Source organism: Molothrus ater, chromosome 3 (assembly GCF_012460135.2).
Source record: "Molothrus ater isolate BHLD 08-10-18 breed brown headed cowbird chromosome 3, BPBGC_Mater_1.1, whole genome shotgun sequence".
NCBI lineage: Eukaryota > Metazoa > Chordata > Aves > Passeriformes > Icteridae > Molothrus > Molothrus ater.
This window is the reverse complement of record NC_050480.2, coordinates 62444383-62458249: the sequence shown is the minus strand read 5'-3', so window position 1 is coordinate 62458249 and position 13867 is coordinate 62444383. Positions and strand designations below refer to the sequence as shown.

The following is a 13867-nucleotide window of genomic DNA, read 5'->3' as shown; positions in this document are numbered from 1 at the left end:
TTTAAAGATTAGGTTTATCATTCAGCAAATGTGTCAGCCTTGTTCTATTATGTCTTTTTTCTATTATGGTTAATTGACGGATAACAGAGTTTAACATTGCAGGGACTTCTTTCTGCTGATAAGTAGGGTTCAGACATTTTCCTAAAGTAAGCAACAGTGCAAATCTATTTCTACACTGTCTCAAAATAACCACAGTTTTATACTCCTTTAAACAGCATGTTTAAAAAGAAATAATCATTTGAGATAATGATATTTTTGGGGAAAGACATAATAAGTCACATAACTATTTTTATCCAAATGTTCTGATTCACAATAATCACATTACAGATATATCTAATAAACATAACACTTTGTTTCAGTCACGGGTCCTGGCAAAACCTAAGTCTCATTTTCTGTTTTCAAATGCAGGAAATCTTGTAGCTCTTGTTACTTACTCTGCTGCCACCCCATCTGCTCCTCTCTTAGACTGCACTTGCTTTCTGGGTAACATAGAACTAAGACCTCTATGAGAGAAATTAGCAAGTGCCATGGCGTGACTGAAGGACTCAAGTATCATATGAAAACTCCTACATAATTACACTAACAGACTCAGCTGTTTTGTACTATTAAATTGTATGGTGAAAAGACCAAGTACATATATTGCAGTTGTAGTTCTAAGTCATCAGACATAGTTCATTTTAAAATTAAAATGAGTATTTCAATCACTTTACTGCAATGATCAGACTATAAACAATATAATTCAATTGCAGGGATTATGTTTTAATCTCCTGAACATAAGATCTGACTTTGTATTTCTCTTTCAGTGGTTTTAACAACAGGGTTGATAAGTGCAGAGCCAGAAATATTACATTCATTATTACAAACAAGGCACAGAAAAATTACTGAATAACAATAGCTGAAAGAATAATCCAAAGTATATTAAGAGGATAATGTTGATTATGTTTATAGTTAGATAGAAGTTATGGCTGAATGCCATTCAAAGCATTTTACATATTAGGCCTCAATCCTGTAATCTGTTTCATTCAGGAAATCCCCCAAGCCATCTGTAAGACTACTATAAGGAAAATTTAACTTTTGTCATGCCTATGTCACTGTGTCATTCTTTTCCCAGGCCTAGTAAGGTGATCACTTTTGTAATATAGGCTACATTTACAAAAAAAAAAAAGCTCATTAGAACAGTCAAGTTAATAAGTAGAAGCCAATAAAGGTGGGAAAACTCGAACTTGCCTTCAATAGCTGCTGGTTTCTTTCTTGGACTGTGTTCTAGAAGAAGACGAGGTGGTGCAAATTCCTTATGTCCTGCACCTAAGACAGGTTATGAAGTATAGAAGATGTATTCACCAACAGGCTGAGCAGTTTCACTGGGAGGATGAGCTCCCTTCAAAATGGTTCGTGTTAAAAATATTACATTGTGCATAAAAGCTAGTATTTTTCAGACACTATAAGAAGGAAATGTATTTCTTAACAAATAGACCAATTTATTTTTAAGGGTCACATTTGAAACCAATGAAGTCCACGTGACTCAAACATATGCTGAAATGATACAGTTCTGATTTTCTTCCTTAGACTCAAAAGATAAGAATAATACTATAATAATAAGGTTGCATACTCATGATGCCTGTTCTACAACAAAGCCTTATTTTCTTCTGTCAAACAAATGATCTTCAGTTGCTCCCTAAAGTCCACTTAATGAGCTTCTGGAAACATAGTTAAAATTATGATGTTTCTCATCCTTAAGGCTCATTCTTAATTAGCCAATACCAACCAGGTCATGCATTGTAAACACTGATGAGGTTGTGATTCCAGCTGCTGACTGAAACACCTCTACTCTCTCAGAGTGTTCAGCTGGGACTTTCTGTACTGTCTTAGCCTCTGTGCAGATACCATGTTTTGTACAAAACACTTCTCACTTCACTTCTCCACAGATTCACAAACATATTTAATGTACCCTTATATTACTTATGCTTATTTTCTAGTTTATGACATATTTGAAGTCTCCTTATTTCCTTTTATTTCACTGGCATTTAGCCTCAGTAGCTATCCTGTCACTGTGTTTGGAAAGTGCATTTTTTGTGACCTGAGAAATAAAATTAAATAGTTAAAAATTATATTGATTCAGTCATATGCACCAGCATACATTCACTGCACCAGAGTCCACATGCAAACAGACTGTTAAAACTCAGCTCCAGCTTCACATCAGAAACTCAAAGCCATGCCTCATGCTTGATGATAGATTCAGAAAAGGAACTAAGGCTTCAATAGGCCTTGGAAACAGCAGCATCTTACTTACCCCTCTCACTTTGCAAAGGTGTGTATACTCATGGGGAATGCATGAGAAAAATATCATCTTGAAGACAGCAGTGGGATTTGAGCATCATGGACTTAATGTTATTAAGTCCATGATGATGCATCTCATCAACACATGTACAATTGCAGACACATAATTTGCGAGCATGTGATTCAGTTCACCCAGTAATTTGTATAAAATATCAAACATAGAGCTGCTCAAACTTGACATGTCCCTGAGTCACTGACAAAATATTAACACATTGATAAAACCAATGTATTGAAGGTATTTTGCAACAAATGGTAATAATCCTACATTTTCCATGTATTTCCTGTCTTGGCAATAAACCCAAGTGCATATTTACTGATAATATCGCAGAATAACTATAGCCTTAAAATGATTGTTAGACAAACTTCAGGAATACAGATATTTAGCCATGGTTTTCCAAATGCTTTATGTCTGAAAAAAAATAATCTTGAAGTTGCAAACTGAACTAAGAAGCTGCTGATTACCTTTGTTGCCAACCAGAATAGAAAAGTTACATTCATAACCATGTCAACACACAGAATCTGAAGCAATTGAATTTCCAGTTCAGAATGAAAACAAAAAGCAACATAGCAATTAATCAAGAATGGGTAATCTTATTTTTCCTTCTACATTTCTTCAAAGTCCTAAAATAAACATTAGGATTTTTTTACCCATTTTTTTTTCCTTTTTTTTTTCCTTTTCAGAACTAGACCACCTATTCCCCGGTTAGAGAAAGTGGAGAAAGTGATAATTTTTATAACTTGGGTGAATATTTTGTGTGAAAAAGGATAAAGGGCAGTGGCTCAGAATGTTGAGTAGATGAGTAATGATGAAGGATAGTCGATAATTTGGACTGCAGAGTGGTATCTACAGTGTGGGGCAATGATCTAACTCCTCTAGGTCAAATTGTAGGCTGGCCCCATTATCTCCCTGTGCTTTGCTGTGGCAGCAGTTTTCTAATGATAGCACCAGTGTGCGCATAATGCCAGTATGATACCACTTATTGCTAATGACTTGTCAAGTTCTATTTTATAGCTTTACAAGTTTTAAGCAAATCATTTATTTCATGCAAATTGACCACATGATCCAATATGAGCGTGTTTTAAGTTTAAGCTTCAGAGATCAAAAACTTTCCCTTAGGCCAAAATGTTTGTTCTGAGCAGGTTCCCATCCACTCTGATAAAAGACTTCTTCAATATTTCCATGTCTTATTAAATGTCTCTCTATTCACTTTGATGGGAATGTAAAGGACAGTAAATGAATAAATATTTTATCCATTCTTTTGATGAAATATGTTAAAGGGGATAACCTAAGTCAAATTTCTTTTCTTTTCCTTCTTCTCTCTTCTTAAGTTATAAAGCACAAGTGGTTTTCTGTAGTACAGACTGATAAATAGAAATGAGGAATTGGTTTCAACAGATCAGACCATTTATATTAATGTGTCTACTATCTTGACTCTGGCAGTGGCCAGTTGGACACATATCCGTGATGTAAATGAGAGGAAGGCAGGATGTATTTAATGCTCTCAGTGGACAATCAGATTAGTCCATGAATTACAAGAAGTTGTTATCCAGATTACCACTATTATTGCTGGACATACACTTATCTCACAGCTTTAAAAATGCAGCCACAAAAAGCATTGCATAGTTATTTGCTTCTCATTTCCAACATAGCCTCCATTTTACTGCTAGGAGATAAGGCACTGAGGTTCATTTAAGCTGCTTTAAAAAAAATAAAGTAAGCTTTGATTTCTCCAAAAGATGTAATTGCAAGCACAAAAATGTCCATGCATTTCTATGCCAGTCTGTCCCTGGAGTTGATCCACAACATTTCCATGTGTCATCTGTCCATGCAGCTGTGCTTTAGGTATCTCCTTCATATATGATATTGTAAAAGCTGACAACAACAACATTACATCTGATGAAAACAGAAAGAGTGAAATATTTTGGATTTAGGCTCATGGGAATGATCTCACCAGAGGAAAAACTTTCACATCAAGACGTGAGTACTTTCCTCCACAGCCTCAAAGGAAGGAAATAGGCTGCAAGGATGAGTAGAAGGTTTAGGACTCTAACTAGGTAACATGAATACTTAATTGAAAATCAGTTACAGTCCTCCAGCTCTGGGAAACTTCTGTCATCAGTGTTTATCAAATTGATTGAGATGTCTTGAAGAAATTAATCCTGACTCCATTTATAAATATTTTAGATTTTTTTATTGCATGATAAGGAATACAAGACAAACTTTAATTACCTTACTTTTCTCAATCTAGGAGATGTCTTTCTGCGTGTGTCAAAAATGTCATATTTAAATATTTGTATAAATTGCTTTATGATAATATCAAACTTTATGAGTTTTCCTTCTTTCCTGATCTTCTGAGTTCAACTTGTCTGCAGCAACTTAACAAAGTGTCTAAATATATCTTTCAAGATAAAAAGATTAAATACTTGTAAATATTATTAGTAGTATTATTTATTATTTATTTTTATTATTTATTATTATTATCGTAATACCAGCATTTCAGACTGGTGAATATTCCAATTGGATATGGAGAGAAATAATGCCACCACAGAGTGCAATATGTGGAAATACCACTCCTATGACTGTTCATTTCCTCATATCCATATACCAGTTCCTTCAACAGCAGGAATCCTATGGTCCAACAGCACCAATACTTTGTTACAGTTTCTCATGGCAACAAAATGTCCTCAGATAAATCTCATTCTGCTCAGATATGAAATCATTCTCTAGTGATGGTAAAAATAATTCAAATAAAGTAATTGTCTTTGCAGAGTCATTTTTTATTAAAAGTAAATTCCAATCAAGTGTTTAGTGAATGTTGGAACAAGGCATGGATCAGCAGAATGAGGCAAGTGCCAAATTTGCTTTTAGAGGACTGAAAATGTAATGGAGTCCAACCCTTTTGCCCAGGCTTCCTGTTTTGACGTGTCAGTTGCTACAAATTAAAGGTGAGTCTCTACCGAGCTTTCAGTCATTACTCTCCAGATATTAGGCTGTGACTGTTCTGGGGAAAGGTTTCTCTGCTCATTGTGTGTGCATGAAAGAAGCAAACTGTTTTTTCACTAAGAAAGAACAGCTGAGGATCAAGAGGTGAGATTATGTAACTGTACTGAACAATGCAAATGCTCATTTTCTGGAATGTATTACTTGAAATAAAATACTGATGCCCCATATAGGCATTCTTTCCTAAGGAACACACTGTGACAGAAAGATTTCATGCACACTGGCAATTAAATGGGGCCTGGGAACATTACTGGGCTCTGGAATCCAGATATACATATCCTGCAACATGTTTTTGGATAGCCTCTGACAACTTTGACTTGTGCCAAGCAGCAGCGTCTCAAAAAATTCATTGGCTCAATTCAGGAATTGGCAGGGGCCAGGGACCACTCCCAATAGGTAGCTGAGATACATCCAACCTATTTTGACCTTGAGGAAGTGTACTGGATGTGGCTCTCTCTAAGAGAGAGAGAAAAAATTACATTCAGAGAGAGAACAGTTGAGTTGAGTTTGATTTAGTAATCTAGATGTGGCCACATAACAAAATTATGTCAAATGGGAAAAAACGTACTAAACAGGATTTTAATGACCTATTTGAAACAAAATTTTTGGCAGGGGAGGATGGAATTAATGGATAATAAAATGAGACTTTTAAGAAAGTATATTTTAGTAGACAACGTATTTGTTGCACTCAGAAGGTGGCTCTTTATTAAATGGTTAATTGCCCAACATAAAGTGAAGCTCTGATTTTGCATAAGGCTGATGATATTACTTAAGAAAAACCTACACTACAGTATATGCAGTGATTATCAGTAGCAATGCAGTCTTTCAAATTTTAGTATTGTCACACTGACTATCAGCCAGTTTCTTTTATGATGCACAAGAAAAGAAGAAAAGGAGAGATTGCATGGGTAATGACAAATCTACCTATGTTCCACTATATCTATGTGTTTGAAATCCATTAAAAAACCCCACAATTTTGGAACTCTACATAGAGTCTAACTTAGAGTAAAGCACGTTATTTTATTGTGAAATACTCCCTCAACACACAGGCAAAGAAACCAGGCTTATACAAATAACTTAGCAACCTTGGGAGCCCATCCATCTATTAAGCAGAAAGCAAGGAGCAGTAGGTTGAAATTGAGGGTGTAGGAAGGAAGGAAGCAGACTGATATTCTAAATGCTCTTTTGAAAGGGAGTAAAGGGAAGGATTAAATTTCTCTTCTCAAGTGACCAAACATAAGTAGCACCACTTGATAGACTTCTATTTTTAATGCATAAAGATCTGAGTTCATCCTTTGTTGTTGATAATGGATTCTCATATATGTTTCTATGTAGTAATAATATATACTATATACATGTGCATGCATGAACATATAAAATCATAACAATATTTATTTAGAATGAATCAGACAAAGGTTAGGGTTCAAAGGCACCATCCATTTCCAAATTCCTACCACGTTTTAGTGATGTTTCTGACCAGAAAATACTTGATTTGGTGATTAAACAGGTGTGAGAGTCATTGTTGCAGACTCCTGGAGGTTGTGTGAACATCAGTTGCTGTGTTTTCACTCAGACACCAAATCCAATTAAAGTCACAGCTGGGAATTTGCTTGATATATATTTTTTTTTTCCTATGCATTTGTATCTCACAAAATGCAAGTGTGCATAACAAGTGTACAAATGAGGCAGGCAAGACAGGCATGGGTAGAGCTATTGGTGTTTTGGGGGTTTTTTTCTGTTTTAACTTAAAGTGGATACTATGGGTCCAGAAATGCGTGCATATTTTAGCTGCATGACAGAGCTGTCAGTTTAATCTTTTTACAAAAGTATATCTGTGAGAACTCCCTTACATAGCTTTTTTACCACAAAATCCCTCTTTAGTTCCATCCATATTTGTGAAAACTGTTCTAATTTTTATGTTCAGAAGACTGAAGTCATTTAGGAGTTAAGAGCTAAGCATTAACAGTTTTGTCATTATACGTTAAGAAGTCACATAGCCTTTCCTGACATTAAAATAAAATTGAATTGAAAATATTGAAAATTAAATTTGCTGCCTCCACTTCCTCACATTATTTATCACAGGCAGTTAGCAGGTAAAAATAAACCTACATGTTATGTCTAGAAATCGAAAGATGGATCTCAAAGAACTAAGTACCAAGACAGTGGAAATTATGGGTTATTGTGTGGTAATGATGGGTTATTATAAGCACAGTGTAGTACAAAAGGACTGTAGAGGCAGATTACAAAATGAAAAGACATATTCAGTCTTTCTTTCTCTCCCCAAATAACCTTTAATAAATTGGTATCATATACAGTGACCCCTAGCATAATTAACATGAATATCAGGAGTTGGCATAGATGCTTTTTTTTTTTCACAATATGAAATATCCAATTAAAACAGAAAATGCTGTAACTAAATACTTGCAGCTAAAAATTAAACAGAACAGAGGGAACTTATAAGCTGTTATGATGAAAAGTAACAGACACCGACTATGCCATGTGAGCACTGCTTAGTAATTTCTGTTCTTTGCATTTGGTTTATCTGTACATATAATACTTTCAACCATCCTTAGTCCAACTACATCTAAGAAACATTCAGTGCTCAAGTCAGAAAAGCTATAAGTGCTAGCTACAAGAATGATAATGCTTTATGTTGTCTTCAAGAAAGAGTGAATATGCCAGTTTTTGCAAAACAAAAACAGCCTAACATAGATAAAATCAAATTACAGACAAAATTACAAATCTTGATAATCTCTCACAATTTAAGATATTTGTGGATAATGAATATACTTAATATAGAAATCACTGGAAGTCAAACTAAATCCAAGTATCTCTGTCCCCAAGCCACAAAGTTTTTCATATCTCTGAGTCTTTTTGCTAGAATGAGGCAAACGAGGAGTTAATGATTATGTTACCCGTCTTGTCTGTACCTGACAGTCACTTAAGACAGTGAATCCACAGCTATTTTTCAGAAGTTAAAATTTCAATAATGCAGTCTGAAGTTAGAGGGAAAAGAACTGAGAGGTTTTATTAGATCAAACATCAGAGGAGGGCCCAAAGTTGCAAGGTGTTGGCTCCTAACTCCTGTTTATTCACTCCCACTGAATTCACTGGGAGCTAAGTTCCATGACTGTAGTTATGAGAAGTACTGAAAGAAAAACCCGCAATACTGGAGATCATGATTATTTTAAACCAATAATGCTTTGGTAGCTACTAATTCTTCTTTCCCTTTAGTTTTGCCAGGGAAGATGCTCTATGCTTTAAAGAAGTTATTTTTAGAACAAAGTGTCCTGGGTTTCACTGTCATGAGTTTTAACCCTAGTGCTCAAGGCATCCTCCATGATTTTTGGGTAAATGACTTAACTTACCATGTCTTTCCATTGAACATATAAATGGATCTAACAGAAATTTTAAAAAAATGAAAATTGAACATTGCGAGCATATGACAACTAAAATTCCAAATCTTAAATTCTATGGAAGTGGAAGCTCTAAAGGCTGAGCTTTTGTTCTGATGCAAAAATTTTTTAGGTTTATTTTGTTTGTATCATTTGGATAGGAAATATCTTCTACATTTATTCGAGAAAATATTTCTCTCTCCATTTCTTCTTTACCCCTTTCACTCACTCCCAAAACTCTGTAGCAACTGGAATGCATTTTTTTTCCAATTGGCACCACTGTTTCCTTGATTACATCAACAGCTGCTCCTGATAACATAATTTCAAATGTTATAGAAAACTTGTCATTTCAAGTCTTCATTTGAGCAAAATTCTTGCTTGCACATTCACAGCATATTTCTTGAATGTATGTAGGCTGTCTCACTACCAGACATTTAAAAGTTAACTTTCAGACAGTTACATCTAGATAAGTCACCCAAGGGATCCATTTATAGTCAATGGAGAGAAATTGGTACCTTCAAAGGGTGATTCATCTTTTCTATCTTAGGCATCTTTCTTAGGATGAAATTGTCCTCTGGAGGCCTCCATTTCATACCACTGGCTATAAAGACAGTTAAAGGTTAAAGCTGGGCAATTAACTTTTGGGTATCTAAGTGAGATGCAATGAATTGCAAACATTTTATTTTGCAGTTGTCCATAAAGATGATGCTTCATGCCACCAAAATATTCCAGGACTAAAAGAGCCATGCATGGTTTTTCACACTGTAGATACTGTTGGTAACACATTGCTCCCCAAACCACAGAAAATTGTATGAATAAATCTCCCATACAGGAAGAATTTTTGTTTTAAGCCTAATTTAAAAAAACTGTTTAGGTATAATGTGTGTGAGCATTGAAGACCTTTTGAAATATCTGCTATTTACTTTGTCAGATAATACTGGGTGTATTGAAGGACAAAGCGAAACAATAGGAAGGAAGGTGAACTGTCAGAGGGAGGAATAGAGGTTCCTGATGAAGAAAAAATAAAGTAGTTTTTGACTCACTATAGGTATATGTCATAAGTAAAACATCTTTTTGACAGTGCAGATACATGCAGGAAGAAAGCTGATATCAAAAGAAAGTTGCACCTGAAGAAAGAATGGTGAAAGGAATGGATCTGCCACAGCTTACAGTCCCAGTGGCTGTGGATGAGATGCAAAAATGGGTGGGCATAAAACAAGGTAGGGATGTGTTGCTTAGGCCAAAGCTACACACTCTTCTGTCTACTGCATTTGATGTTCTCAGACCAGAAGAGGTGAGGAATTCTTGCTGAGCTGAAATGCTTCATGATGGAATGTATCTTGTCAAAGTACTTTTGGATTCTTTTTATCTATGTGATATGGTAAACTGGTACCATTACTGTTGTTGAAAGTGATCCTCCTCATTTTCCAGCAGAGACAGCATAGAATTCTATATTGGGATTAGAAGAGTAACTTCCAGTTTCATAATAGAGGTATAGGTTTTTTATTTTTAACAAAAAATGAAGGAGAAAAGTGGAAGTCCTTCAGAACACATTTTTTCCTTCTTCATAATGTTTCAGTGAATTCAGCATCAGGAGGTGTTTAAAGGCACATTGTATAGATGTCAGCTATTTTCCTTGTTAAAATTAAGAGAGATTCAATCTATGGTGGCTAACTTCCCTAAGAATTTTCAAAATTATATTCTAAAGATAACAGATTCATTAGCACACTTATAATTTTAATAACTTGGGCTTATAAAACTGACTGAAGGAGAAGATTGTGGGTTATCATGTTTCATCAAAGGCAGATGTTCACTTGCAATCCGTGTAGGATTCCTGCTTTACTGAAATGGTTGGCACTTTAGGTGCTGTTAGCTGTCTTATTTACTTTAAGCAACTCTATGATAGAGCCTTGCCTCCAGCTTACTCAGATAACCTCTCTGTAATCATTCCAAGTGGCGCGACCCTGCTTCCATCTCCTATGTATTTCCTGCTTACACTTGAGTAATGAGAGGAGTTCCTTGTTCATCCATGCAAGTCTCTTGCCCTCTTTGGTTTCTTGCTCATTGGGGTGCATCATTCTTGAGCCTGGAGGAAGTGATCCTTGAATATCAACCAGGTCCCTTGGGCCCCTGTTCCCACAGGATCTGTTGCCGTAGGATTCTTCCAAGATCCCTGAAGAGGCTAAAGTCATCTGTCCTGAAATCCATGGTTGCAATCTTCCTTGCTGCCTTGCTTCTTCCCTGCCCCTTGCTAAACTCCACAATCTCATGGTCATTGCAGCCAAAGCAGCCCAAACCATCACATCTCTGACAAGGCCTTCCCTGTTTGTCACTATGAGTTAACCAGCACATCATTCCTTGTGGGATCCTCCACTGCCTCTGTCAGGAAGCTGCCATCAATTTACAGGAGCTTCCTGGACTGTTTGTGCCTCATTGTGCTACTTCTCCAGTAGATATCAGGGTAGTTACATTCCCTCCCAAGAGTCTGTGCCTGTGCTTTGAAGGCTGCTTCAAGCTGCCTGTAGAGTGCTTCCATTTTTAACTTACTTTTTGTAGCATCAGTATCTGCTGTAATTATTCTAACTGGAAATCAATTATGACAATGAGTCATTAAATGCAATTACTATTTTACAAAGTCCCTTGCTAAACTTATTTTGACATTTTAAATAGGAAACTATTTGTTTACTATTAGCTGTTTAGGAGGGGTATTTTGGCATTTAACTTTTGCCTTTATTTTCTAAAGAGCTTACTTTTCAAAACTAAAGTAGTTGAGTCTTTTGATGATCCTCCATTGAAATCACCCTTCATTTGAAACTTGTTTACTGAACTATGAGAATTTTTTTTAATACTAAATAGTAGCAATAAACATAATGCAATTGTGAGAATAATTTGGTTACTCTAATTTCTCTGCCTTCGCAGCTTAAATTGCTTTGTTTCCAATAAAATCGAAGATTTAGACTCATTTCAGCATTTTTACACTCATCAGCAAAGGTTTGTGGCTTTCTCTTGTATCTCATAATTTTGACCCTCAGAATGCCTCGCAGTGAACTATCAAAGAAAGACATCCATTCCTTTCTGCAGAAGCAGAATACCTCACATTCCCTTTGTAGCTGTTTCCAAGAGAGTGAGTAGTTTGAAATTTTTTGGCCAAGTTACAATGAAGTGCCATAAGAGTGTTGACAGATGCAGCTTCATGTGCCAGCATCTGGCTCTGATTCACAGTGGGATGATACAAACTGGGAATAATGGGTAGTTGTTTTGCCTCTGTGGGATGGTGTCAGGATTGTGCTGATAACATCCCCTTTGAGAGATCAATGTCATTTCAGAGTTTGACAAAATAGACAGGTTTTGGGGTGGGAGGGGGCAGTCATAGACAAGAGTCTTGTTAAAATGGGATAAGTGGATATCTTGTCATGGTTTCTTGAATAGAAGTTTAAAGAAGCAATATTTAACTCTAAATGACAGATAATGTTTATTTTAAGAATTGCACATTAATATATTAGTTAGAAAACTTTTTAATAACTCAAACTTAATTTTCGGTTTCTCATACATGTATTTAAAATTACTACTCATTAATTCTTTTCTTTCAAACTCATTCAAAACTCTCCCAGGATATTACTAGAGAAATAAATGGTTCTTTCATTCAATCCTCACCATTTATGCCATCCGCAGAAAGAAATGGGTTGGCAAGGCTTTAATTATGTGAACAGATTTTTTTTTGATAAACTGATGGACAGTTAACTGCCATCTCTGAATAAAAATCCAGATGAGTCTTTTCAAATTTTGGGGTACAATATTTCCCTCAGCGGGCAGTAAAAAAGTAAAAAGTTTAAAAAGTAAAACTAGAAACATCTCACTGCCTCCCATATTTCGCTTTAGTATTTCTCTCGAACAAATATCTGGCTTGCTTGTTTTCTACCACTGGGGTCAGGGCTATTGAGTAGCTTGCACCAGAAAGCATCTCTCCATGGAAAAAAAAAAAAAATATTCCTTTAGCACTTACTCTCAAATGTGAAAGACCATAACTGAGTTGAAAGTTTTTCATGCTGAATTTCTCCAAACAGCAAGCTAATAATATTATTTCTTATTTTTTATGACTGATTTTTATTTCTTTTTCTACTTGCACTTCACTAAATATATCCCCAGGGAAACTATATCAAAGTTGTCTCCATGTAAATGTAATGTAACAAGTTGAAATGTTACTCCCTGTCATTGAGATATCCATAACACATCCTAGTCTAATCAAGTAGGAGTGACACTTAAAAATAGTTCAAGAGCCTAAAGCGTTTTGCCATCTGAACAGTGGAGGGCAAGTATTTAGTTCCAGTGCTACAGCCCACCCACAGCAAATACAGGAATTTTTACTTTCTAAAGTAGTCTTTATCGTTCTAGGTTTTTTTGGTTTTTTTCACAGTAATATTGTCCATGATCTTTCAATATTGATGTACCTTTATACCAGTATCTCCATATTTTGAGGATATTAAATGGCAAGTATCATAGTGATAGTCTTGAACTCCTCTTGTCATATTGTGTAATAACAGTAGTCTCTCCTCTTTGACAGAATATTTCTTGGCAATGAGGAAGAGGTAAGCCTTGGAAGAATATTGTAGACATGATGGATTTTCAGTCTACACTTCCCAGGACCAAGCAGTCTGTAAGATTCCCCTTGGATACTCATCACAATTTGCCTTAATTTCTTGACTTTTCATGTTTGCTGGAGGGGGCTGGGGTGGTTTGAGGTGCGGGGGGGAGGGGGTGTTTATGAGCATATGTGCAAAAGTTGAGGCTTCAATGATTATTTTAATGAGAAGGTGAGATGACTCTTTTACCCTATGGGATACTCTCTTGCAGTGTACACATGCCAGAAATCCTGGTGAATTTCTCCAAGTCATATATGTTTTTCAACAGTATAAGATAAGTAAAATTGTCTACAACACATTGGCTTTCATATTGGCTTTGGGACTGGCTTTGAGACCCTGGAATGGTAATACATAATAAATATAAGGGTACATTGATGAAAGGAACTGATATGGCCACATTCCTTTGCAGTCTAGCTGTTATTGGAAACAGCTATGTAGTGGTACAATCTCCATAGGGCAAACATGTTCTTCAGTGCTAAGGTTTTAGAAAGGTC

General features: G+C 35.8%; 1 protein-coding gene across 12 annotated transcripts in view; it reads right to left on the bottom strand.

Annotated features, from left to right (window-relative positions):
* Window positions 1-13867, bottom strand: part of TRDN (triadin) — a 232482-nt gene that overhangs the window by 129666 nt on the left and 88949 nt on the right. For all 12 annotated transcript variants that reach the window (XM_054514398.1, XM_054514393.1, XM_054514397.1 and 9 more), the window contains one exon: window positions 1228-1305. In XM_054514398.1, coding sequence (XP_054370373.1) covers window positions 1228-1305 — 78 coding nt within the window. The remainder of the gene's footprint in view (window positions 1-1227; window positions 1306-13867) is intronic.